At 33.4% G+C, this 24520-nt stretch overlaps 1 protein-coding gene across 7 annotated transcripts in view; it reads left to right on the forward strand.

Annotated features, from left to right (window-relative positions):
- LOC145284908 (transient receptor potential cation channel subfamily M member-like 2) overlaps positions 1-24520 on the forward strand; it is a 297757-nt gene that overhangs the window by 173898 nt on the left and 99339 nt on the right. For all 7 annotated transcript variants that reach the window (XM_080133985.1, XM_080133987.1, XM_080133990.1 and 4 more), the window contains 3 exons: positions 5182-5279; positions 17732-17866; positions 20080-20118. In XM_080133985.1, the coding sequence (XP_079990111.1) occupies positions 5182-5279; positions 17732-17866; positions 20080-20118 (272 nt within the window). The remainder of the gene's footprint in view (positions 1-5181; positions 5280-17731; positions 17867-20079; positions 20119-24520) is intronic.

Here is a 24520-nt window from a genome sequence, read left to right on the forward strand (position 1 = left end):
TATGTATATGTATATGTATATATGTATATATATATGTGTATATGTGTATATGTATATATGTATATGTATATATATGTATATATATATGTGTATATGTGTATATGTATATATGTATATGTATATATATGTATATATATGTGTATATGTATATATGTATATATATGTATATATGTATATATGTATATGTATATATGTGTATTCTATTTTTCTCATAACATATGTATATATATATATGTATATATATTCAAGCAAATATTATTAAATACAACCGAGACATTTTGTCTCATAATTCTTTTTTTTAATTTTTCAATTTTTCGTATTGTCTTTTTTGTTTCAAAATCAAAAATATTAATAAAGGATCCATACATGTTGCTGTTACGAGCGCTTTCGATTCGTCCACGAATCATCATCAGGTGTTAAAAATACAGGATTGCGAAAATGAGGATTAAAAATGAAAACTAAAATATATATATTCAGTGATGAGTTAAAATAAAAGTCGATTAAGAATAAAAGTCGATTAAAAATTCGAGTGTTAAAACCAGCAAGTTCGTAGACACCATGTACGAAGTCCGTCCAACACGGACTACGCAAGACATTTCAGAACGTTACTGATTTTTTGAAATGCAATGTCATTTATATTAGGTTGAAGAGTTCTAATGTACGATGCTTCAAGAATCTTTAATTTTTTTACATTATTTTCTCGTTGTATAATTTTTGTGTTGTCAACGAGGACCTTTCTAACATTGGAGGGGGGACAGCTATGTTCTTTTTTTTAAATGTTTGTAAATCGCGCTTGTGTCGTTAAGGTGCATAGTTATTCGCCGGGACAACGTTGTTGTTGTATGCCCAATGTATGTATTATTTTTGGAGTTACATTCTCCAATAGAGCATTTAAATTTATACACTACATTGGTTTGCTCCAACGTTTTTATCGCCGGTGAAGAGTTGTTTTTAACCACAAGGTTTTGTGTTCGAAATTTCCTATAATAGATAATAAATTTAATTTTAAAATTACTGTCAACAGGCGTCAAGTATCTTCGTATAATATTTTTTATTGCATTTTCTTCGATTCTGAAATTAGGCGTCATTTGATTTTGGTAAAATATATTAATGGGGTTTGCATTGCGGTGTTGGCTAACATTATTATTCTGGTTATCGGAAGATTGTAGCATTTTTTTTATTTGTTCATCAACAATGTAATTGGGGAAATGATTATTGATGAGTACTTGTTTAATGTTTTTTATTTCAATCAGCAATGCTTTTTTTTGTGGAGGATATCATTTTAGCACGATTTAGTAAATTTTTTATTATGGCTATTTTGTACCTTTGTGGACACTCACTTTTAAAGTTCAGGAGGCTAGAGTTTATGCTAGTTGGTTTTTTATATACAGATGTATTACAAGTGTTATTAGACGTATCAATAAGGACATCAAGAAATGGAATTTTATTGTTATTATTTAACTCTACTCTAAAAAGCGAGATTTACAAACATTTAAAAAAAGAACATAGCTGTCCCCCCCTCCAATGTTAGAAAGGTCCTCGTTGACAACACAAAAATTATACAACGGGAAAATAATGTAAAAGAATTAAAGATTCTTGAAGCATCGTACATTAGAACTCTTCAACCTAATATAAATGACATTGCATTTCAAAAAAGCAGTAACGTTCTGAAATGTCTTGCGTAGTCCGTGTTGGACGGACTTCGTACATGGTGTCTACGAACTTGCTGGTTTTAACACTCGAATTTTTAATCGACTTTTATTCTTAATCGACTTTTATTTTAACTCATCACTGAATATATATATTTTAGTTTTCATTTTTAATCCTCATTTTCGCAATCCTGTATTTTTAACACCTGATGATGATTCGTGGACGAATCGAAAGCGCTCGTAACAGCAACATGTATGGATCCTTTATTAATATTTTTGATTTTGAAACAAAAAAGACAATACGAAAAATTGAAAAATTAAAAAAAAAGAATTATAAGACAAAATGTCTCCGTTGTATTTAATAATATTTGCTTGAATGAAAAAATGCTGCCTAAATATACCAATGTATATATATGTGTATATGTATATATGTATATGTATATATGTGTATATGTATATATGTATGTGTATGTGTATATGTATATATGCATATATATGTATATATGCACATATATGTATATATGTATATATGTATATATATGCATATGTATATATATACATATATACATATATATGCATATGTATATATATATATGCAACAAGAACAAGATAAAGCAACGCGTATACATACATAATATCACGCTGCAAAATACTCTCGTACGTACACTACTTAAGCATGTTCGCACTTTAGACATATTGTGGTATAATAAAGGGGACAGCTCTTGGTTTTTAGGGAAACAAAATAATTGGGATCGAATGTAATTTTTATTGAAGGAGAATGATGAATCGAACGCAGCTATCAAAAGATAAAATGAATATACATTGTTAGTTAGATACGATTCCAGGAATGTACGCGGAATTATCCATTGTAGTTAGAAATAACTATACAACAAATTTCAGGTCAAAGTAAAATGATAGAACAATAAAGTAAGCATTTTCACAGAGAGATATGGGACTTGTGCTGCCAGGACATGTGTTAAAATCGTGTGCATTTCCATGTGCACGAGTGCGCACAATTGGCCCGTGTGTTGACGTCACAAAGAAATAAAGAATCAATATATGCAGTTAATGTAGAGTCGAGAGAAGACAGTCCAAAACCAGAGTGCGAGAGAGTGCGAGTTAGTGCGAGACAGAGAACGGTTCGAGTTAGCCAAAATTCCTTAGGAAGCGGTAGGGTCAGGACGACAAAATGTAGCAACTTAGCCAGGCATCGAGTTCCAATCGCCAAGTGGAAAAATAAATGTCTCATAACAAAGTTATGGAAGCTTTTTGTTTTCGTTGTCATCAACTGCAAAGTAATGTGTCTTTGTCTTAATCGTCTTGTATAATGAACTTTGTATGTAACCCCCTTCCAAAGGTTGACTGTATCCCCTTTTAAATAATGCATCTCCTCACCTGCTTAAAGACTCCCATTACACATCTATATCGCAGCTTCACTGTCTATCGCTTCTATTATAAATGTGAACTCCCCAAGTAATTGGGTCGTCATCGTCTCTCTGTACCCCGTTCGATTACATATCATCCGCTCTGAACCCTCACAATACAACAATATTGACCTAAACTGTTCTAAGTTGTGTGACTACTTACCCAACTTTCTTCGCCAAACACGTGTTTACATAAATGACTGAAAATAACTTTTATATTCTGATTTTTTGTATAAAAATATGTTCTTATAAAATTTCTTTTTTCTCAATTTTTCATTTACAAAACACTTTTTGTGTTTTAGGTAGCACTCATATATATATATATATATATATATATATATATATATATATATATATATATTCTTCCATTTTCTTCATTCGATAAAACATAACTGTATATCTCAATTTATATTAATCGTTGGTGTGGTACTTAGCAAAGATGCCATCGTCGTACAAAAGTGAATTCTACCAAAGCCAGGAACAATGCCACAGTGTTTTCGTCGGTCTGTTACGCTCAAGTTTGACATTATCATTGCTACGATTTTTGGTTAAATGGTGAATATCTTAAGTTAATGGTGCAATTCGTTTCATCGGTTTATATGATCCGTTTTGTTTTTATACAAAACCGTGGATTCTCGTTGTAGGAATGAAGGAATGCTCTATATATTAGTCGCATATATATAGTTTGTAAAGCGGTTCGTCAAAAATATGTAGCTAATAAATTTTTAAAACAGAAATATGTAGTTCGTAAATACGGAAGGTCGGAAATTTATAGATCAAAAATCCATAGCTCGAAAATTTGTAAAGTGAAAATCCGTAAATCGGAAATCTATAGCTCGGAAATCCGTAAAGTGAAAATCCGTAAATTTAAAACCGTAGGTCGGAAATTCGAATGCAAAAAAAAAAAAAAAAAAAATCCAATTTTAAAATTTCGTATATCCCAAATCCGTTGCTCAAAAATCCGAGACAAAAAAGATTGATACACAAAAAATTTGAGCTCATGAATGTGTTTTGATTGATTGATCTACATCACGTGCGGTTAATAAAAAGTGTTCGTTTGAAATAGATTTAATTTAAGTGAAATTGGTGCTGGGTTTCTGTTTTCATGGCCAACCTTGAAGATAAAAATTCATATAGAGTATATTCTGCAACAAACCGCCGGTGCAAATACTGGAGAAGGGGATACATAAGGTACAGAATCTTCAGAATATCCACCGAGTCATTTTGCACCAACGTGTAGTCGATTCTAAGATTGCTGTTCGATGAGAAGTTGGTCGAGATGAAACTGATATACATCTAGTGATAGTTATGTTCATTTTTCATGGCTAGAAAATTACGGGAGAAATCGAATACGGATCGAGAAGGACCAATATATATACTAAACCAGCTGTAGATACGTCATTTGTCCAATGGGATACGCAAGTATAGCAAATAAAGAATTCTACATGAAACAAAGACATTTGCGTCATTTTCTTAACAAACGATTTTTCGTGTCTGTTCCAGTGACTCAGTTAAAACGATTGTTGAGATACCTACATGGTTGCAGATTTGAAGAGACAACTATTTAGAGATGCGAGATGAACTTCTATATTTTAATGATAAACGATAACGTAGCACAGCAGGAAAGACAAAACCTATTTTAAAACAATAACGTAAGGTTTTTGACGTAAGGTTTTTGTCAGCAGCAGAAATTTGGAAAATGAAGAGTTGACTATTCTTTGGATTGTTGCAGATCGGACAGCAGTTATTTTCCAAGCTTATTGGCCACTGTAGCCAAATCGCTTAGCAGAGACATTGATTCGTGAGAGAAAATAAATCTTTATTTTAGTCATGATTGTTACAAATCAATCCAGGGAACATAGTGTTTACTTAATTATCTCTAATTAAACGTCTGTTAAATATAATCAGTAGAAGTATAGTAATTAACCACGAGTGTCTATACAATTCCACTGTATTCTGCTTTATCTATCAGTGTTTTTATTTCATTATAATCATTTATCGAATATCTTTCTCTTTATTCTTCTTTTTCTCTCTCTTGCTTCTTTACTCTTTACTCACATCATTTTTAAAAAAAAGTTTTGTGAACAGTTTTTGTTCTCTTTTAATAGCAAACCGAAATAAAATGGAAAACCTACGTCTGACATTGGAGTGGAATCGAATTGATGTTGCCAAAAGTGAAATTTTTACAGATGAAACGCAATGGCCAGTAAGTGACTTTTTTTAAATGTTCGTACGCACGTTATCACTCTCCACCTTTTCAAAATATGGGCTCGATCAGTCGTCGAAAATGCAATGCAAAAATGATTTCATTTAATGATACTATTGTTGTAATAGAGCGCCTATGAGTGCATGTGAAAATAGCAGCAGCAGGTAGAAGATAGCTTGCTAGCGAAAATATTAGCAGTAGCAGCCGTTAAAGTACGTATGCAAATTAGCAAGTGTTTGCGAGCTGGCGTCACAAGAAAATGAAATAAAGGTCTCCGCCTGCTCAAGAGAGAAGCAAAGTCCGCGCTGTGGAAGATGGACGTGTAAAGTCGAATTAAAGAAGTGGCTCGCTATGGCCAGCGTGGGATCGGGGGAGGGCTTTTTAAAGCACGTGTGTGTACGAGGAGACTTTGGAAAAATAATGAAATGCGTTGTTTTCGAAGAACCACGAATAAAAACATTTCATTTGCACTTTTAAAAAATGCGAAGTCGGATTTTTATTTTTGTTTGTTTGTTCCTTTGCGACGGTGCGAGATTGCGTGGGAGGTGAGAGAGGTTTGAACTGTGGCCACACAGCTAAAAAGTAACGGCTACGCCACGTTACATTCTGTCGAACAAGAAACTTGAGCTAAAATACACTTTTTTGACATTTTAGCTAAGATCAACGTAATAGAAATATGTCACAAACTCCTACAAGGGTCTGGTAGATTGGCATCCAGATATATTCTAAAACTAAAATAACTGGAGTACTTAGTTCCGTTTGAACAAAAGTGGTAAAATAATGGAATCTTTGCTCGCGCCATATAATAGAAATATATTTTAAGCACGATAGCAATATACAACAGATGAAGTGACACTCACGGAATTTCCACGTTAGTTAGAATAATTTCTGTAAACAAAATTCGAACTTTAGGTCAAATGAAGGAAAAATATAATACATGAGTGGAGTTGAATGAATTTATTCCTGGAACTAAAAATGGTGCTAAAACGGGAAACAGGCGCTGTTATTAATAATGTTTGAAGAGTAAACATAAAACTTACACACACACACACACACACACACACACACACACACACACACACACACACATATAGATGAAATAAACATATACTTCAATTTAGTATTAATAGCTGCTGCTTCCTTATATACACACGCCGAACCTAAATGCTCGTACATTGAATGTATATATTAGGACTCAATACCAGTTGAGATAATTGTCCCTTGTTCAAGTGCTTTTATGGAATGAATTTAAGGAATTGAATCTTGCATTAATGCTGGGCATCGCGCGATGGAATGCACATTGTGACGTATCTCCTGGGGAAATAATATAATGACGAGAAGCGAATATGCAATGAAAAAAACATGAAGGACGTTTTTAAAATTTTGTTGAACTGAAAAAAAAAGGAACGGGTATTTTAAGATGTGTCCTGTTTATCTGTGCGTTTAACAAAAAATGTTTCGGACTTGAGCGTAGTAAACAGTCAGACAAACAGATAGTCACTTATAGAAATGTCAAAACTAATCAAAGAAAATATTTCAAAAATTGTTGATAACAAAATGATTAAATAAGAAACTGATTAATTATTATTTCTACTATTATATAACAAAGAACTTTGTGTGTGTGTGTGTGTGTGTGTGTATGTGTGTGTGTGAGAGAGAGAGAGAGAAAGAGAGAATTCGTTCCTTATGGACTCGCAAACGGCTGAACAAATTTTTATAAAGTTACACACGAAGGTACTTTATGTTCTTAACTAAGAAAAAAGGAACGGTCGATTTTGACCAAAGTTAGCACTTTACATAGCCTAATATCCAGTAGCGGCTCGTGCCTAAGATTAGTGGGGGTACTGTTTAAAAAAAATACCTATTGTTTTAATATTGTGTAAAAATAAAACAAACATAAAAATATACATAATTAATACGTATGCACACGTATATAAATACAATAACTTAAAGGAATCCTAAATAGATGTAAATATTTTAAATATTTTACTTATTACATTCATTTGAAAATAAACTTCATTTTTCTTGTTTTAATTTGTGAGAAAAAATAATTTTCTCCTTAACTTCTGAATGACTGCTGAAGAACTTTTTTTCAATTGAAAGCATTTAGTCTTTCGCAACCCATGGTGCTCCTTAGAAAAGTTTTTATTCTTTTCAGAGTAAAAAAAAAAAAAACAACGTTCTGCCTCTGATGTAGTCATGGGAATTGTCAAGATAATTTTTATGAGTTTTGTGATTTCACTTAGAACATCGTTTAAATTGTTTTCCAAAATAAATTTCAGGAGATCAATTACTTTGCACTACTCATGGATATCTGACCTACTATAAAATATTTCTAGCTCAGTTTCAAGCTTTTCTTTGTCAATCATGGGATATGCTTTAGTTGTCAATGATATCTCTTCTGTAGGTAGTTCTTTCTTAAAACTAGCAAAGCTTTTCTTGTTAAGCAATTTAGCAAGTATTAAATGTTTAGTTGAAGAATATCTGTCCGTTATATCCAGATATATAGTCACAAAGTTCTTTAGCTTTGGCCTTGAGTGCTTCTGAAGGATTTTCACGGTATTTGGAGTTTCTTATCTCTAAAATAGCAGTTTCGAAATTTGTTATTTATTCATTGACTGCGAATTTCCCGATATTTAATTTGATTATAAATAATTTCAACATGAGACATAATTTGATGAAATAACTCTAACCAAAATATGAAATTTTCATCGTTCAAATATTTCAGAATTTCTGTCACTTCTGCAACGGTCTCATCTACATATGATATCGACTGAATTTCAGTGAGACAGTTTTTTAATGCTTGAACATTTTCATGAACTGTATTTATGATCCGTATGTTAAAGTTCCATCTTGTGGCGGATGGCCGTGAAATGCTTACATTCAGATGCTTCTTGAGAATGGACAGACGCTGTGGTGATCTAGAAACAGAAGTCGGACTAGCCAAAATGTTAGAGATAAATATTCTAGCATTTCGTGTAATGTTTGCTGTATTCCTCATTATTAAATTAAGTTGATGCGCATAACAGTGAGTGAAATGTGCATTACTATAAACTGCTTTTATTTTCGCCTGAACACCAGCTTTTTTGCCTTTCATGACATTTGCACCATCCAATGGCTGAGATATCCGTTTTTTGGCGATTCCCTTGAAGGATTATATCTAATTGTTGTAGAATACATTTTGATATCCCATCAGCGGTTTGGTTTTCTGGAATAAAGAATCCCCAAAAGCGTTCAAGTATTTTTTCATCCAAGTAAAACAATGATCATTTGTGTATGTTCAGACACATCTGTTGTATCGTCAGCCATGACAGCTACAAAGGAAGCTTTGCTAATTTCTGCCCTTATTTCATCACGGTATATTTTTTTTTTTTTTTTTTTTTTTTTTTTTACAAAGGCGTCACCACATTATCAAGGCCCAGAGGCCACTCAAGGATAAGGGTTTAAGAGTGTACAGTAGAAATTGGTCAATATAGTAATCATTAGTAATGAAAATTTGGTAAATTTGATAACTTATATGGAACGGCTCATCAAGAACTTATTTACGTTAGACTTGAAGACAACCATATTGTAGTCAGCCGGAAAGCAGGAAAACGGAAGACAATTCCACAGGCGTGCAGTTCTAAGAAAGAAGCTTTGTTCATGGAATCTACGTTTAGGTTTAGGCACAGATAAAGAGTGGGGGAAATTATTGATAGTGTTTACAGCTAGACGAGTGTTTCTTGTGAAAGTTTGGCGAGGGGGGACCATAGATTGAAGCTCAGTTGAACACTTTCCATGAAAATAACGATACATCAGAGACAAACTCGCAACATCTCTTCTGTGAGATAGAGGTTGCAAGGAGGAGAAAAGGACATCTCCTACGAGGCTACGAAGTCTATTTTGAACTCTATCAAGGCAGGACAAGTCCTTTCTAGCAGCTCCTGCCCAGATGTGGCAACAGTATTCCATCCTTGGACGTACCTGGCTCTTATATAGGTAGAGAATAGCATCAGCAGTGAGATATCTACTGGATCGATAGAAAGATCCCACCATTTTTCCAGCGGCCTTGGCAACAGATTTGATATACGTGTTCCATTTAAGATCAGGAGTAATGGTCAAGCCCAGAAGCTTGTCAAAACTTGAGGCCTCCTGAAGACGAGAGCCATTCATTTCAATTGATGACAAATGTGAATTAGAATGTTGATGATGTAAAGAGAGAAGCTTGGTTTTAGATGCATTAAAAGTAACCAGCCACTCCTTTCCCCATTGTACTACGTGCTCAAGATCAGAGGAGAGAGAATTGGAGAGAACTTGGTCGTTTACTGTCATAGATGTGCTACCATAAATGGTAGTGTCGTCAGCATAAATGTCTACAAATGATGTAAGGATATGATTTGGAAGATCATTAATGTAGATCAGGAAAAGAGTTGGGCCCAGGATGGATCCCTGAGGGACACCGGCATTAATACTGTGAGCTTCTGATTTTTGCCCCTCAACTACTACTCTTATGAACCTATCAGAAAGAAATGATTTAATAATTGAGAAGACTTTTCCAGCTATACCATAGCTAGCGATCTTATGAAGTAAACCTTTATGCCATACCCTATCAAAGGCTTTAGATATGTCAAGAGCAATTGCCCTAGAAAGATTGCCACCGTCGAGAGATTTGCTAATCCTATGCGATATAACTGTAAGGACATCTGCTGTAGATCTAGCAGAACGGAAACCATATTGAGTGTCACTAAGAAGGTTATTTTTGTTGAGATGTTTGATTACTTCTGTATTTAACACAGATTCTAGCAACTTACTCATGACGCACAGGAGACTTATTGGCCTGTACTGAGAGGGGGATGAGCGATCACCTGAATTCTTAAATACAGGGCATACTGATGAGATTTTCCAGGGAGATGGGAAACTATTCTCCTTAAGACAACGTTTAAACAGTTTTGTAAGTATGGGCGCTAATTCAGGTTGAAGTTTTTTGAGTACTATAATTGGAATACCGTCCGGGCCAGTTGCTTTACTCGAATCAAGGTTTTTGATTAGCTTCGCAACATCACATACAGATATACGTATATCACATAGCGTGTTTTCTGATACAGGAGGAAATATTGGGGGTTGGCGGTCTTGGTCGCAAAGAGTAGAATTAGCTGCAAAGTTCTTGACAAAGAGTTTGGCTTTGTCAGATGCTGACGAGATTACCTCAGGTCCATTGATAATAGTTGGGATGGAGCACACGCTTCTGTTCAGGATTCTGTTTGCTATTTGCCAAAACTGGTGGGAACCAAGCCGCTGCTCAGCTACTTTGGACTTAACAGATTGAGCATACAACACTCTTGCGTTCCTTATTACTTTCTTACAATGGTTGCTGGCAGTCCTAAAAACGGCTTTAGTTTTCATACATCTATTACGTTTGAAGCAGTGGAAAAAGTGATTTCTGTGCGCAATGGCAGCAGCACATTCTGGAGAGAACCATGGCTGGCTGTTAGGTTTTTGCTGAAACTTTTTAGAGGGTATGAAATGGTCAATACCTACAATTAACCATTCAGTTAGGTCTAATACTATAGAGGACACATCCTTTTTAAACATGGAATGCAGAGGTAGATCAGATATAAATGTACGGAAGCTATCCCAGTCAGCCTTAGTGTATCGATATACTGTACGATGAAGAGGTACGTCTGGGGACTTATTACATTTCATTTTTATCTTGATTGATACAACAGAGTGGTCGGAAGATCCAAGAGGCGACAGAACAGAAACTGAACATAGTTCAGGGCAAGTTGTGAGAAAAAGGTCTAGTAGGCTCGCATACTGGCCGTCATTATCGGGCACACGGGTAGGTTCCTGAACAATCTGAGTGAGGTCATAGGCAATGGAGAAATCATGACAGAACCTCCCCTCATCATCGGTCTTGTTTGAATGGGTCAACCATTCGACGTTGTGAACATTGAAGTCTCCACATATGTGAATGTTAGCTGAAGGATAAGTAGAAAGGACTTGGTCAATTTTCTCAGATATGCTTTGAAAGATAGTAACTCCGCTGTTGTGGGGGCGATAGAGAGTAAATATAAATGCAGTAGTGTGAGCTAAAGCAACCCGGAAGCACATATAGGGTAAGTTAGGATCTTCCCTGGAGATGTCCCTCCCACATGGAAAGCTATCTTTAATATAGGCACATATTCCATGCCCATGACGATCTTGGGGGTCAGTTTTAGAAGTTAAGTTAGAGTATCCTGAAATTGCAAACTCATCTACGGAAATAGCCTGTCCAATGCCAGTTTCACTTAAAAATAAAAGGTCTGGTTTAGTCTCCTGTAATTGGGTTTCAACCTCTGGAAGGTTAGAACGAAGACCCCTGATGTTGGAGAAGGAGACATGGTAGTAGGGGTCTACGTTGGAAGTTGGAGAACCGGGTTTAATCGTGTATTTTTTCTTGAAACTTGTCATGATGAAATTTTGGAATTTGTGGACTAGGTCGACAGATTTACTTAGAGCAGGACAGAGAGGGGAAATTAAGAGAGAAAAAGAAACGAAGAATGTTTTTTATTTGTAGCTAATGATAAGGTAAAGCCGTAACAATTACCCACTAGTATGGCATCGAGAGGCCCCACCAGAAGCTACTGCATGGTCCAGAATCCATTCACCAAATGGCAATACAGCAGCCCCAGTACTTTGCACCTGCTGATAGGACAGCCTCCTTAGTGGTTAATCCAAGGTTCGGGTCCCTGACTATCAGGCGGATAACGTCAGCCCAGACAAAACGTTTACCTCCAGCACCCTTACTAGTGACATGGCTACAAGGATAGACATAGAAACAGAAGAATTTCCGCCATCTCAGCAAACTGTTCGCAAAAATACTGCCAACCTAGAAAACAGCTTTTTCTTCTCCCTTTGTCCGAAAAATCACTCATTTAAAAAATGAAGACTGAGGGACAAATAAGAAGAAGCGAGAGTAACAGGAGCTGCCGATAACGCATCCACAATGCGTTTTCTACTCTCCATTAAAAAAAAAAAAAAAAAAAAAAAAAAAAAAAAAAACTATTAAGTATTGTACTTAAACACGTCTGTTGGACTTTTATTAAGGGAAAGTAAGACAGTCAAGTATGGATTTACTGAATCATCTTTTTCATCATGTCCTCGTAAGGGAGTTTCAAAGTTCCCACAAAAGAAAATACAATCTATTATTTTAGATAAAATCTCACGGTTCTTCTTGCCATTCATGTTATGATGATTGATTGAAAGTCTGTAGGACTCACTAAGGTTTTCTTAAATATTTACGGTCCCCAAAAGGGAGTTTCAAAGTTCCCACAAAAGAAACTACAATGCACTGAAACTAAAGCTGCAGTCAGGACCGCCAGCAACCACTGTAAAAGAGTAATAAAAAATGCAAGAGAACTATATGCTCAATCCGTTAAATCCAAAGTAGCTGAGCAGCGGCTTGGTTCCCACCAGTTTTGGCAAATGGCAAATAGGATCCTGAACAGAAACGTGCGTTCTATCCCAAACATTATCAATGGACCAGAGGTCATCTCGACAGCATCCGACAAGGCCAAACTATTTGCCAAAAACTTAGCGGCAAATTCTACCCTGTGCGACGAAGGCCATCAACTCCCTATATTCCCTCCTATAACAGACAACACGCTATGCAACATATAAATATCTGTGCGTGAGGTCGCCAAGCTAATCAAGAACCTTGACTCCAGTAAAGCAACTGGTCCTGACGGTATTCCAATTATAGTGTTAAAAAAATTACAACCAGAACTTTCCCCCATACTTACCAAACTGTTTAAGCGTTGCCTTAAGGAGAAGTGCTTCCCAATACCCTGGAAAACCTCATCAGTATGCCCTGTATTTAAGAATTCAGGTGATATGTCATCCCACTCTCAGTACAGACCAATAAGTCTCCTGTGTGTCATGAGTAAGTTGCTGGAATCCACAATAAATTGAGAAGTAGTCAACACATCAAAGGCCGTAAATGATGATGTTCTCTCTGATTCTCTCTCCTCTGATCTTGAGCGCGTGGTTCAGTGGGGAAAGAGGTGGCTGGTTACCTTTAATGCATCTAAGACCAAGCTCCTATCTCTACATCATAAACGCTCTGATCCCCATCTGGCATCAATTGAAATGGATGGCTCTCGTCTAAGGGAGGCCCCATGTTTTGATAAGCTTCTGAGTTTGACCTTTACTCCTGACCTTAAATGGAACACATACATCAAGTCTGTGGCCAAGGTCGCTGCGAAAATGGTGGGATCCTTCTACCGCTCCAGAAGATATCTCACTAATGATGCAATTCTCTATCTATATAAGAGCCAAGTACGTCCAAAGATGGAGTACTGCTGCCACATCTGGGCGGTGGCTGCTAAAAACAGCCTATCCTGCCTTGACAGAGTACAAAATAGACTCTGTGGCTTGGTGGGGGATGCCCTTTTCTCTACCCTGCAACCTCTTTCCCACAGAAGAGACGTAGCGAGCCTGTCTTTGTTCTATCCAGCAAAAATATTTTAAAATGCCTCTGTTAATGTATATAAAAAAAAAAAAAGCTGTCCAATAAATTTGTATATAAATAGCCCACATAAGCCAAAAACGATTTTATAGTACGATGTAATTTTAAAACACGACCTTATCATTCGACGTAATTTTAAAACGACTTTTTATATAACCAGCCTGAAGATGGCGGAAACGCCAAAAGCGCTCGCAGACTACGGAACACTTTTACACCATTTTACATATAACACAAGAAGGATTATTCGAAAACTGGAAAAAATAAAACGGAAAATTGTCAAACAAGAAAATGCTGTGCTGTTTAACAATATATTATATTATATATATTATATATATATTATATTATATATATATATTATATATATTATATATATTATATTATATATATTATATATATATTATATATATATTATATTATATATATTATATTATATATATTATATATATATTATATATATTATATATATATTATATTATATATATATATTATATTGTATATATATTATATATAAATCATATATATATTATATATATATTATATTATATATATTATATTATATATTATATATATTATATTATATATATATTATATATATTATATTATATATATATTATATTATATATATATTATATATATATATTATATATATATTATATATATATTATATTATATATATTATATATATATATTATATTATATATATATTATATATATATAAATTATATATATATTATATTATATTATATATATTATATATATATTATATTATATATATTATATTATATATATATATTAGATATATATTATATTATATATATATATATATTATATATATATATTATATATATATTATATTATATATATATATTATATTATATATATATATTATATTATATATATATATTATATTATATATATTATATTATATTATATTATATATATATTATATATATATTATATATATATATATTATATATATATTATATATATTATATTATATTATATTATATTATATATATATTATATATATATATTATATATATATATATATTATATATATATAATATATATTATATATATATATATATAATTATTTATATATATATATAATTATTAATAGCATATATTATCACATAGAAAGAAGAAAATAAACGTATTCTTTTTAACGTGTATCGATAATATTGAGTAGAAATGACTTAGGGGTGCTGCAGTTCCACAGCACCAGGCACGAGCCGCCACTGCTAATATCACAAGCGTATTTGAGAATTTTTATTACGACAACCAAAAGGCTCGACAGATAAAATCAAAAGTAGGTTCTTTGATATGACACATGTGCGTTCGAAATGAATGTTTCGGTTTAGAGCACAGTTGAAGCATGATACTTAACTTTTGCATTTTAAGCTTATATTCAAGCCATTATATATCAGAATAATTTTATAAAATCAACATTAGGTTCTCTACAGTGCAATGTAGACTACAGTCTATTGTGGCTAAGTCACTACAAGAGGCATGTGCACCTAGTGTACTGCGATGGATCCCTTGCTAGAGCAGGCAATCAATCAATTGGATTGAAAAATGATCTATTTCATCGATTTCGAAGACAATAAAAAGATGGGAGTGTGAAATATTCGTTGATCATCATTCAGTCCCGGTCAAGGTCGGGTCACCTGCTAGTACGGCTATAATCACGTTGAAACCACAGTTCCCGTAAAACCACCAAAATTATCCGACATTGGGCATTTGTAAAGACCAACTGCTGCATGTAAGTTCAATTTAATTTTTACTCTTTTTCACTTCAAACAAGGCATATTTCCACTTAAAACGTAACGAGCTACTACTTTAGATTGTGTCTAACAGGGGACTGAATGCAGTTAAGAAGCGAGACGTTTGTTCACATTACATTTAAACTGATGCAGTCAGGAAAGCAGGAAACAAAGTTTAGCAGTCCGAGGGAAGAAACTATTAGAGTAGAAAGTTTTCCGATATGTAGGAACCTCTAAAGTAATGGGGTGAAATTTTGATGCTTCATCAAATTAATCGGGAATATGTAAATCATGGGGGTACGGGTGTTCTTCTAAGCACATTTCATTAAATACTAATGAAACAGGCACACGGGTGTTATAGGACAAAACTTGGAGCTTTGTCGATAGTGCAGGACCTATTAGATATGAGACTCTTTTTTTTTGTATCCCGTCTAAGAGTGAGAGACTAGTGGTAGATGCACCAACCCATATGTGGCAACAATACTCCGTGCATGGGTGAATTGTGACTTTGTAAAGATATAGGATGCGCTTTAGTGTGAGTAATTTTCTAGCATGGTAGAGGGAGCCCATCTTCTTTTTCTCAGCCTTGACAATTTCCTCAATGTATTCGTTCCAATTCATGTTGGGTGTGTTGGTAAGTCGAAAACTTTGAAGGATGGGCTTTCAGGTGGGGCTTTATTTGTCATGACAATCGATGGTTGAGAAGGATTTTTGTAGTTGTTGAAGGAAAGAAGCTTAGTCTTAGTAGCATTAAATGTTACCATACACTTACGGCTCCATTCCACTGCAGACTGATATGCGTACATTCGTTTTTTCCTCATGCTTATTATAGAGCGTGGTGTCATTAACGATGGTGTCATCTCGGACACAATTTTTTCAGAGAGATTATTTATGAATATCAGGAATGATAAATGTTCAAGGATAGACCCCTGGTATACACTGGCATTAATATTATGTTGCTTAGACGTACGACCATCGAGAACAACCCGGCTTTTTCTCTTGTGTATGAATGATCTGAATATGTTAAGTATTTGTTCAGAAATACCATATGGTTTAAGTTTTATGAGAACCTTTTATGCCAGACCTTGTCAAAGAGTTTGGATACATCAAGAGCTACAACCATAGCTTCCCCTATCTTATTCAGTACATGGTATGTGCATTCAGAAATGATGGTTAAAATATCAGCAGAAGAACGGGCGCCTAAATTCATACTGTTGGTCAGAAAGAAGCTTAGCATTTTCAAGATGTTGGACTAGTGTTTGACTGATTAACTTCAAGATTTTAGTGAAGAGGGGTAGGACACTGATGCGACGATCATTGAATGGGCCAATTCTTTCGCAGAATTCTTAAATATTGGTACCACGGAAGTAATTTTCCAGCTATTAGGAAAGCAAGACTCGGCTAGGCATTTGTTGAAAAGTCTGGAGAAGGCAGGGATTAGCGGATTATTTCTTAATTAATATAGTATGGATGAGATCAGACCCATACGCCTTCGAGGTGTCTCGGTTTTTATAATACCATGGACATGAGAACAGATGATTTTTCAAATCTAAGAATCTTTCTTCAAAGGGAAATTTAAAAAATAGTGGCTTATGGGGTCTAAGGTCTAAAATCAATTTATAACGTGTAAGGAAGGTTTAAAAAATTTTAATTATCCGACAAAGAATACAAATAAACAAGAAACCCCTTATTTTGCGTAGTTTCGAAAAATGCAATTCTTCTCATCAGAGGGAAGACGTCTACAAAATATACAATAAATTTTCCAGGTTAATGCATGAGAATAAACTACAGATATGAATTGAATCATATTTGCATAAAAAGGGTTATTAAACGGTTAGTGACAGTTTATAAGGACTCAAACAAATTAAGAACTCAGGAAACGGGAAAAAGGGAGAAAAAGGATACAAGGTGGAACGATAAAATTGTCGCCCTAGAAAAAGAACATGATTTCATTTTCGTTTGATGTTTGTTTGTTTTGTTGGATTTTACAGCATGCCAACCCTTTGGGTTATTTTATGCCGAGTGTCTATGGGTTCAGGAAGCCTTTGCCCCCTGCTCTAGCATGGCGATTTCGTCATGAAATGATCCAACGATCGTTGACGTTTCGTAGAACGTAAAAACAAGACAATAACATTTAAATATTGCTCTCACTGATATTCATTTGAAATTAGTAACAATTGTTGGTGTTTTTGCGTTTTTACTAGACGGGGACATTGGATAACTTGATGTTTTCAGCTTTGCTTCTCGACCGAGTTGATTTTGTGAAACTTTTTTTGGAGTATGGAGTCAGTCTGAAGACGTTCGTGACAAAAGAGCGACTGGAAGAACTTTACCAAAAAGTAAGTGACTTTCCATTCTTGTTGGCTTTCATCTATTATTCTTTGTGTTTGAATAACATTGCAAAATATACGATATCAAAATTCTTTGTCTCGAAAACAAATCAAAAGTGTATATTTATGTAAATCAAGCATTTATAAGTTACGAGTGACCCAAATAGCTTATAATTGTGTCTTAATCCTTATGAACACTAACCCATTTTAAAAGAGTCCTATTTTCATAAATAAATACTTATAGGGTCACTTTTTACCCTAATTATGAGTTTGATGTTCATAAATACATTATTATACGGTTATTTTCAAATCGAGGAAAAATAGGGAAAAGTCATAAGTTATTTGGATCATCCATAAATATGATGGTCCTATTTTTATAAAGGCTCATAATTACGGGTGACTCAAATAATTTATAACACTTGTCCACTTTTTGAATGCTACTCGAGTGGCAATGAAAGATATGAGCGTAGAATATACAAGTTATGCTTAGACAGACGAGATTAAAGACTTTAAATGGTTAAACAGAAAAATAATAATTATTAAGTATTAATTCGCATAAGATATTTTTTAGTATATGCCATGACTAAAGAACTGATACCGATTTGTTTTTTTTTTGCTACTAGAATAAACAACACACGTAATGGAATTGGTTTAATCGAGGGCATTGCCAGGGCCGCTGCGAGGAAGGTGGGCTCTCTCTACCGTGCTAGAAAACTTCTAACACCCGAAAGTATCCTGTACCTCTATAAGGCCACTATTCGCCCATGTATGGAGTATTGCTGTCATATTTGGGCCGGTGCATCGGCTACTAGTCTCTCTCTCCTTGACAGGGTTCAAAAGAGAGTCGCAAATCTGATAGGCCCTAAACTGGCATCAAAACTTCAGCCTCTGTCCCATCGTCGAAACGTTGCATCCCTCTGCCTGTTCTACAAGTATTATAATGGTGAATGCTCTGAAGAACTGCAAGCACTTGTGCCCCCACGACGTGAACACCCTCGACAGACCCGACAAGCTGCAAAATCCCACCCCCACACTGTAGAGATCCCTAGATGTAAAAGATCTTTCTACTCCAGTAGTTTCTTCCCCAGAACTGCTAGACTTTGGAATTCCATTCCAGGTCACTGCTTACCCAACTGTACTGACATGCATAAGTTCAAGTCCAACGTGAACCAACATCTCGCTGCCCTAATCCCTACATAGTGCCCCAGTAGATGTTTCCCCTGATAGTAGCCTCCTACACCAAAGTGGCAATGTGCCTTGTTTGGGGTGAAAATGTAATAAAAAAAAAAAAAAAAAAAAAAAAAATGGATACAATCGTAGATTATGGGATTGGCTGTTTTGAATTCAAATCTTATCGAGTTTATTTTGTTCGATTATGCATCAATATCGCTGTGAAGAATCTAAACACCCATTTTTTTCCTCCAGCTATATGTAAAATAGTGATGTTTGTTCAACTACTATACAATTGTTCAAACTGATTCGTGCTGCAGGGCAGGGAACAAAAAAACGACAAAAACCGACAAAATCCACTACAAGACAACCAAACCAAACACTACAAATTAGTGATTGAAGACACAAAGATCTTGAAGAATAAAGACCTTAAAAAAATAACTGGATGTAACATAAATAACTCAAAGGGGTTGATGTACTATGAAAGAAAATGGCTAAACCAAACATCACAAAGAAATGCTTGAAGAACTAAAGAACTTGAAGTATAAAAATTTTTTTTTCTCAAAATTACTAGATTTGGCATTAAATAACCCGGAAAGGGTTGATATGCCGTAAAACAAAACAACCAAACCAAACACAATGAATAAATATTTGAAGATATAAAGAACTTGAAGTATAAACAATTTTTTTCAAAATTACTGGATTCAACATTATATAATCCGAAAATGGTTGATATGCCGTAAAACAAAACCTTTTTTATTAGATATTATTAAATACCATTTAATAAGTATTATTTTAATTTCTAGAAATATTTCAGTAAAATGTATTACTTCTTTTATAAGAAACTGAAATGCATTAAGATAGATTTAATGATTTTCCGTTTCGGTTTTATTGATTACTTTGTTAAATTCTTCTTTTTTCTGACTTAAAATTATATTACATTTTTGTCTTTTTTTGTATTATTAAAATAACATCAACGTAACTCCCAGATTACACCGGGTAATGAGTGCTAGCAACGAATAAATTAATACAAATTCCTTCTCATTTTGTAGACCGTGAAAACATCCTTGAAGAAAACATTGTTCCACAATGTAAGTAAAGATAAGGTGAAACTTTTCATTTTTCATTAAAAATATTATGTGTTAATGTCTATTCTCTCGCCGCTGTAGTGAAAGAACCGCTTATTCCCGGAATAGTTAACAAAACAGAAAAGGAGTGAAAACATAAATACACAACAAATACGGCCCTGTCGGTGGGGCATTAGAATACGCCGACTGCCCCCCTGCAGAGGGTAAAAGTCCCTCAATGGGGGTCCTGGATATGACCTTAAACTATATCCAGTGGTGAGGCCCCAGCTTGTGGGCTTTGGGGAGTGTGGAGCCACCCTTTAATTACCATTGCTCCCAGGTCCACTCTGACCCGGAGTGGTAGTACCTGTTAAGGTCCCAACTATGGATTGAATAGAAACCGACTTGAAAACAGCAAATATATTCTATTAAAAAAAATTTTCTTCAAAATCTTTGGATTCGGCATTAAATAACCCGAAAAGGGTTGATATGCCGTAAAACAAAAACAACCAACCAACCAACCAACCAACCAACCAACACAACAAATAATTGTTACTAAAGATAAACTATATTACTCTTCTACCTACTTGGATAACTTTTGAAGAATAAGAGGAACACATGACTCGAAATCCGCAGCAAACGATCAGATAAAATGTCGCATTATATGTAATTGTTTTTTTTTTTTGCATAGAATAATAAATATTGTTGTAGTCAGCCAGAAAGCAAAACCGCAGTACAAAGTTCCACAGACGGGCAATTCTAGGAGAGAAGCTTTATTCATAAAATTTGCGTTTAGATTTAGGTACAGATAAAGTGTGGTGAAAATGTTGACAGTAGTTGCAGCGGCACGAAAGTGATCAAAAATAATAGGAAACTCTATGTTCGCTGGAAGCAGTGTCAGATAAAAACTTTGCATTTATATAAAATATGTTCTGTTTACTAAGCTGAACTTCCTGTTTAGTAAAAAATATATTTAAAAATACCTTTTACAAAAAAATTAGTAATACTTGATTATTTTAGCATAAAATAAATAAAACTTTATTGTATCACTGTTTTGAAATTGTTATTAATATTATAAAATGTATATTACTTTATGAAATATTTATTTGCTTTTAGTATTATAAAATGTTAATTACTCCATGAAATAATTATTCGGTTTTAATATTATAAAATATATATTACTTTATGAAATATTTATTTGTTTTTAGTATTATAAAAGGTATATAACGTCATGAAATATTTATTTGATTTTAGAATTATAAAATGTTAATTACTTCATGAAATATTTATTTGCTTTTAATATTATAAAAGATATATTACTTTATGAAATATTTATTTGCTTTTAATATTATAAAAGATATATTACTTTGTGAAATATTTATTTGTTTTTAGTATTATAAAAGATATATTACTTTGTGAAATATCTATTTGTTTTAGGATTATAAAAGGTATATAACGTTATGAAATATTTATTTGATTTTAGTATTATTAAATGGTTATTACTTCATGAAATATATATTTGTTTTTAATATTCTAAAAGATATAGTACTTTATGAAATATTTATTTGTTTTTAATATTATAAAAGATAAATTACTTTATAAAATATTTATTTGTTTTAGTATTATAAAAGATATATTACTTTATGAAATATTTACTTGCTTTTAGTATTATAAAATGCTAATTACTCCATGAAATAATTATTTGCTTTTGATATTATAAAAGATATATTACTTTATGAAATATTTATTTGTTTTTAGTATTATAAAAGATATACTATTTTAGGAAATATTTATTTGTTTTTAATATTATAAAAGATATACTACTTTATGAAATATTTATTTGTTTTAGTATTATAAAAGATATATTACTTTATGAAATATTTATTTGTTTTTAGTCTTATAAAATGGTAATTACTTCATGAAATAATATATTTGTTAATATTATAAAAGATATTATTACTTCATGAAATATTTATTTGTTTTTAGAAATATAAAATAATTTTTATCTGACACTGTTTGCTGTGGACTTCGAGTCGCCTGTTCTGATTCATTAAACTTTGTTTTGTTTTAACTTATTTTTAAGTGTGTTAACTTATTTTAAAGTGTGTTAACTAATTTTAAAGTGTTTATTCTTATTTTAAAGTGTTTTTCGTTATTTTAAAGTGTCTTTACTTATTTTAAAGTGTTTTTCGTTATTTTAAAGTGTCTTTACTTATTTTAAAGTGTTTTTATTTAAGAATAAAACCTGTTGAGTTATAACGAAAAACAAAATGATAGTTTCATTCGAGTCTCAATAATCGCTCAAAAATTGAACATTAGACAAAATACTAGTAGAACATTAAATTGGTGACATTCATTGGATGTGTTTCTATTAGTATTTTGTTTAATTTTCGATTTTTGAGCGATTATCGAGGCCGATTATGGTTTCATGAGATCATCGTTTTGTTTTTCGTTCTAACTCTACAGGTTTTACACTACCTTTATTTTTAACATAAAAATCAGTTTAAAATAAGTTAAAACACAAAAAAGCATATTCAGGCATATAGAAAAGTAACTAAGCTTGCCCCTGATAAGATTTATTTGTTTGTTGTGTATTTATTTTTTCATCCCATTTTTGCTTTTTTTTTATTTTGGAAAATCATCCAAACTCCTTCATCTCGTCTTTATTCAAGTGTAAACATTCTGTGTTTTGGTTTTTGTTACTTGCCTTAATTCATAAATCAATCCTACATTTTGGAGATCTGTTCGCATTGGCGAGCTCTATAAAACTAATTATGGAGTACTGTCGTCATATTTCTGGTGTGTCTTTGAGGGTTCTGGATAAACTGCAGAATGTATCTATTGGTCTGCACACTTTCTTCTTCACTGAAACCTCTCTTTCACAGACGTGATCTTGCTAGTCTCAGTCTTTTTTTTAATAAATACTATCATGGCATGTGTTCTTCAAAATTGTATGATCTAATCCCTGCTTCCTTTGTTCCAGCTCGTTTGACTCGTTGGTCTAGTGGTCTCCATTAATTCGCTGTTTTGATGCCTCATTGTAATACAGCTTTCTATTCCAGTAGCTTCTTTCCGACAACTGCAGAGTTATGGAACTCTCATTCTCCTCACTGTTTTCCTTCTGTCTATAACCTTGGTATTTTCAAGACTAAGGCCAACAGGCGTGTCTTATCTTTGCGATAATCATCTTTGGTTCGTGTTAGCTCCTTACATCAAGTGGCTTCACACATTGCCTTGAGCGATTTTCATAAAAAAAATAATAGATGTTTCTTTATGACCAAACATGGGCCACCGTAGTTACGCCATCCTTGCAGAATGGTGTTGCATATGTTGTATAGATGCCTGTTGATTAGGCTGTGGTGTAATCCCTGGATTTGGTAGTAACCATTTTCAACACCAACAATTAATATAATTTGGGTTTAAATGTTAGGTTATAACGAAGGAATAAAATGAAAGACATATATACAGGCATGCATATAAAAATGGAAGCAAATAAAACATGGACGAAAAAAGGGGCCACCAGTTACTAAGTGATAACTAAAAAAATGAACAGAGTTTTGTGTGAATGAAAAATTGAGAAAAACGAAATTTTATAACAAAACATTTTTATATTACTATTTTATAAGAATAAAAAGTATTTTAATTAGCAAATGTTCATTTATGCAAATTCGTTTTTCATAAAAAAGTTGAATAGTCACGTTTAAATGTCCATAGTGTAAATAATATGCATATGTAAGTAATATACATATGTGAGCATTTGGCAGCGTGGCACCGTGTATGTTTGTACGTTGGTTTACCTTATTGTTATTAGCGTGTGTACAGCAATTCGTTTCTGTTCGCCTGACTCTCGCTTGTATAGGAATATTTGTGTGAGATGGAGAGGGTTTGTATATGAGCTACTGAAGTGTTTCTTTTCGCCTCTCTCCGGTTAAAAGCACGGGGTGGAGGAGTATTGAGCAGACGTTTTTGAATTCTTCCGTGCACGGCCAGCTGGAGAAGTCTGGAGAAAATCTCATTTGATCATTGTTCTCATGGAAGTTTCTAAGTTCGCATCGGCTTATTATTTTGACATAGACTTATTACTTTTTTAAGTTTGAAATAATTTTCATTGGTTGAAAATACTTAGAGTTCAAACGTTCTTGTGAAAAATTACTTGCTTAAGGAAGTGATAAAGAGGGTGAATCCAAACGAAGCAGAGAAAGAAAGAGGGTAGCAATTAAACCACTTGCTATTTAACGTTCGTTTGAATCACGTTTCGGTCTTACTACAAGGCTCTATGGCGATCGCTGTGAAACTATCACGGCTAGATAATGATATGTTTACAATATGTGTATAATATTATTTATATATCAATTGCATTTATATGTTAATATTATTAATAAAAAAAATAGTATCTGTGGGTTAATAATGTTTGCATACTAAGGGT

The sequence above is a fragment of the Euprymna scolopes genome, chromosome 9 (assembly GCF_053919585.1).
Source record: "Euprymna scolopes isolate OS-2025 chromosome 9, ASM5391958v1, whole genome shotgun sequence".
Lineage (NCBI taxonomy): Eukaryota > Metazoa > Mollusca > Cephalopoda > Sepiida > Sepiolidae > Euprymna > Euprymna scolopes.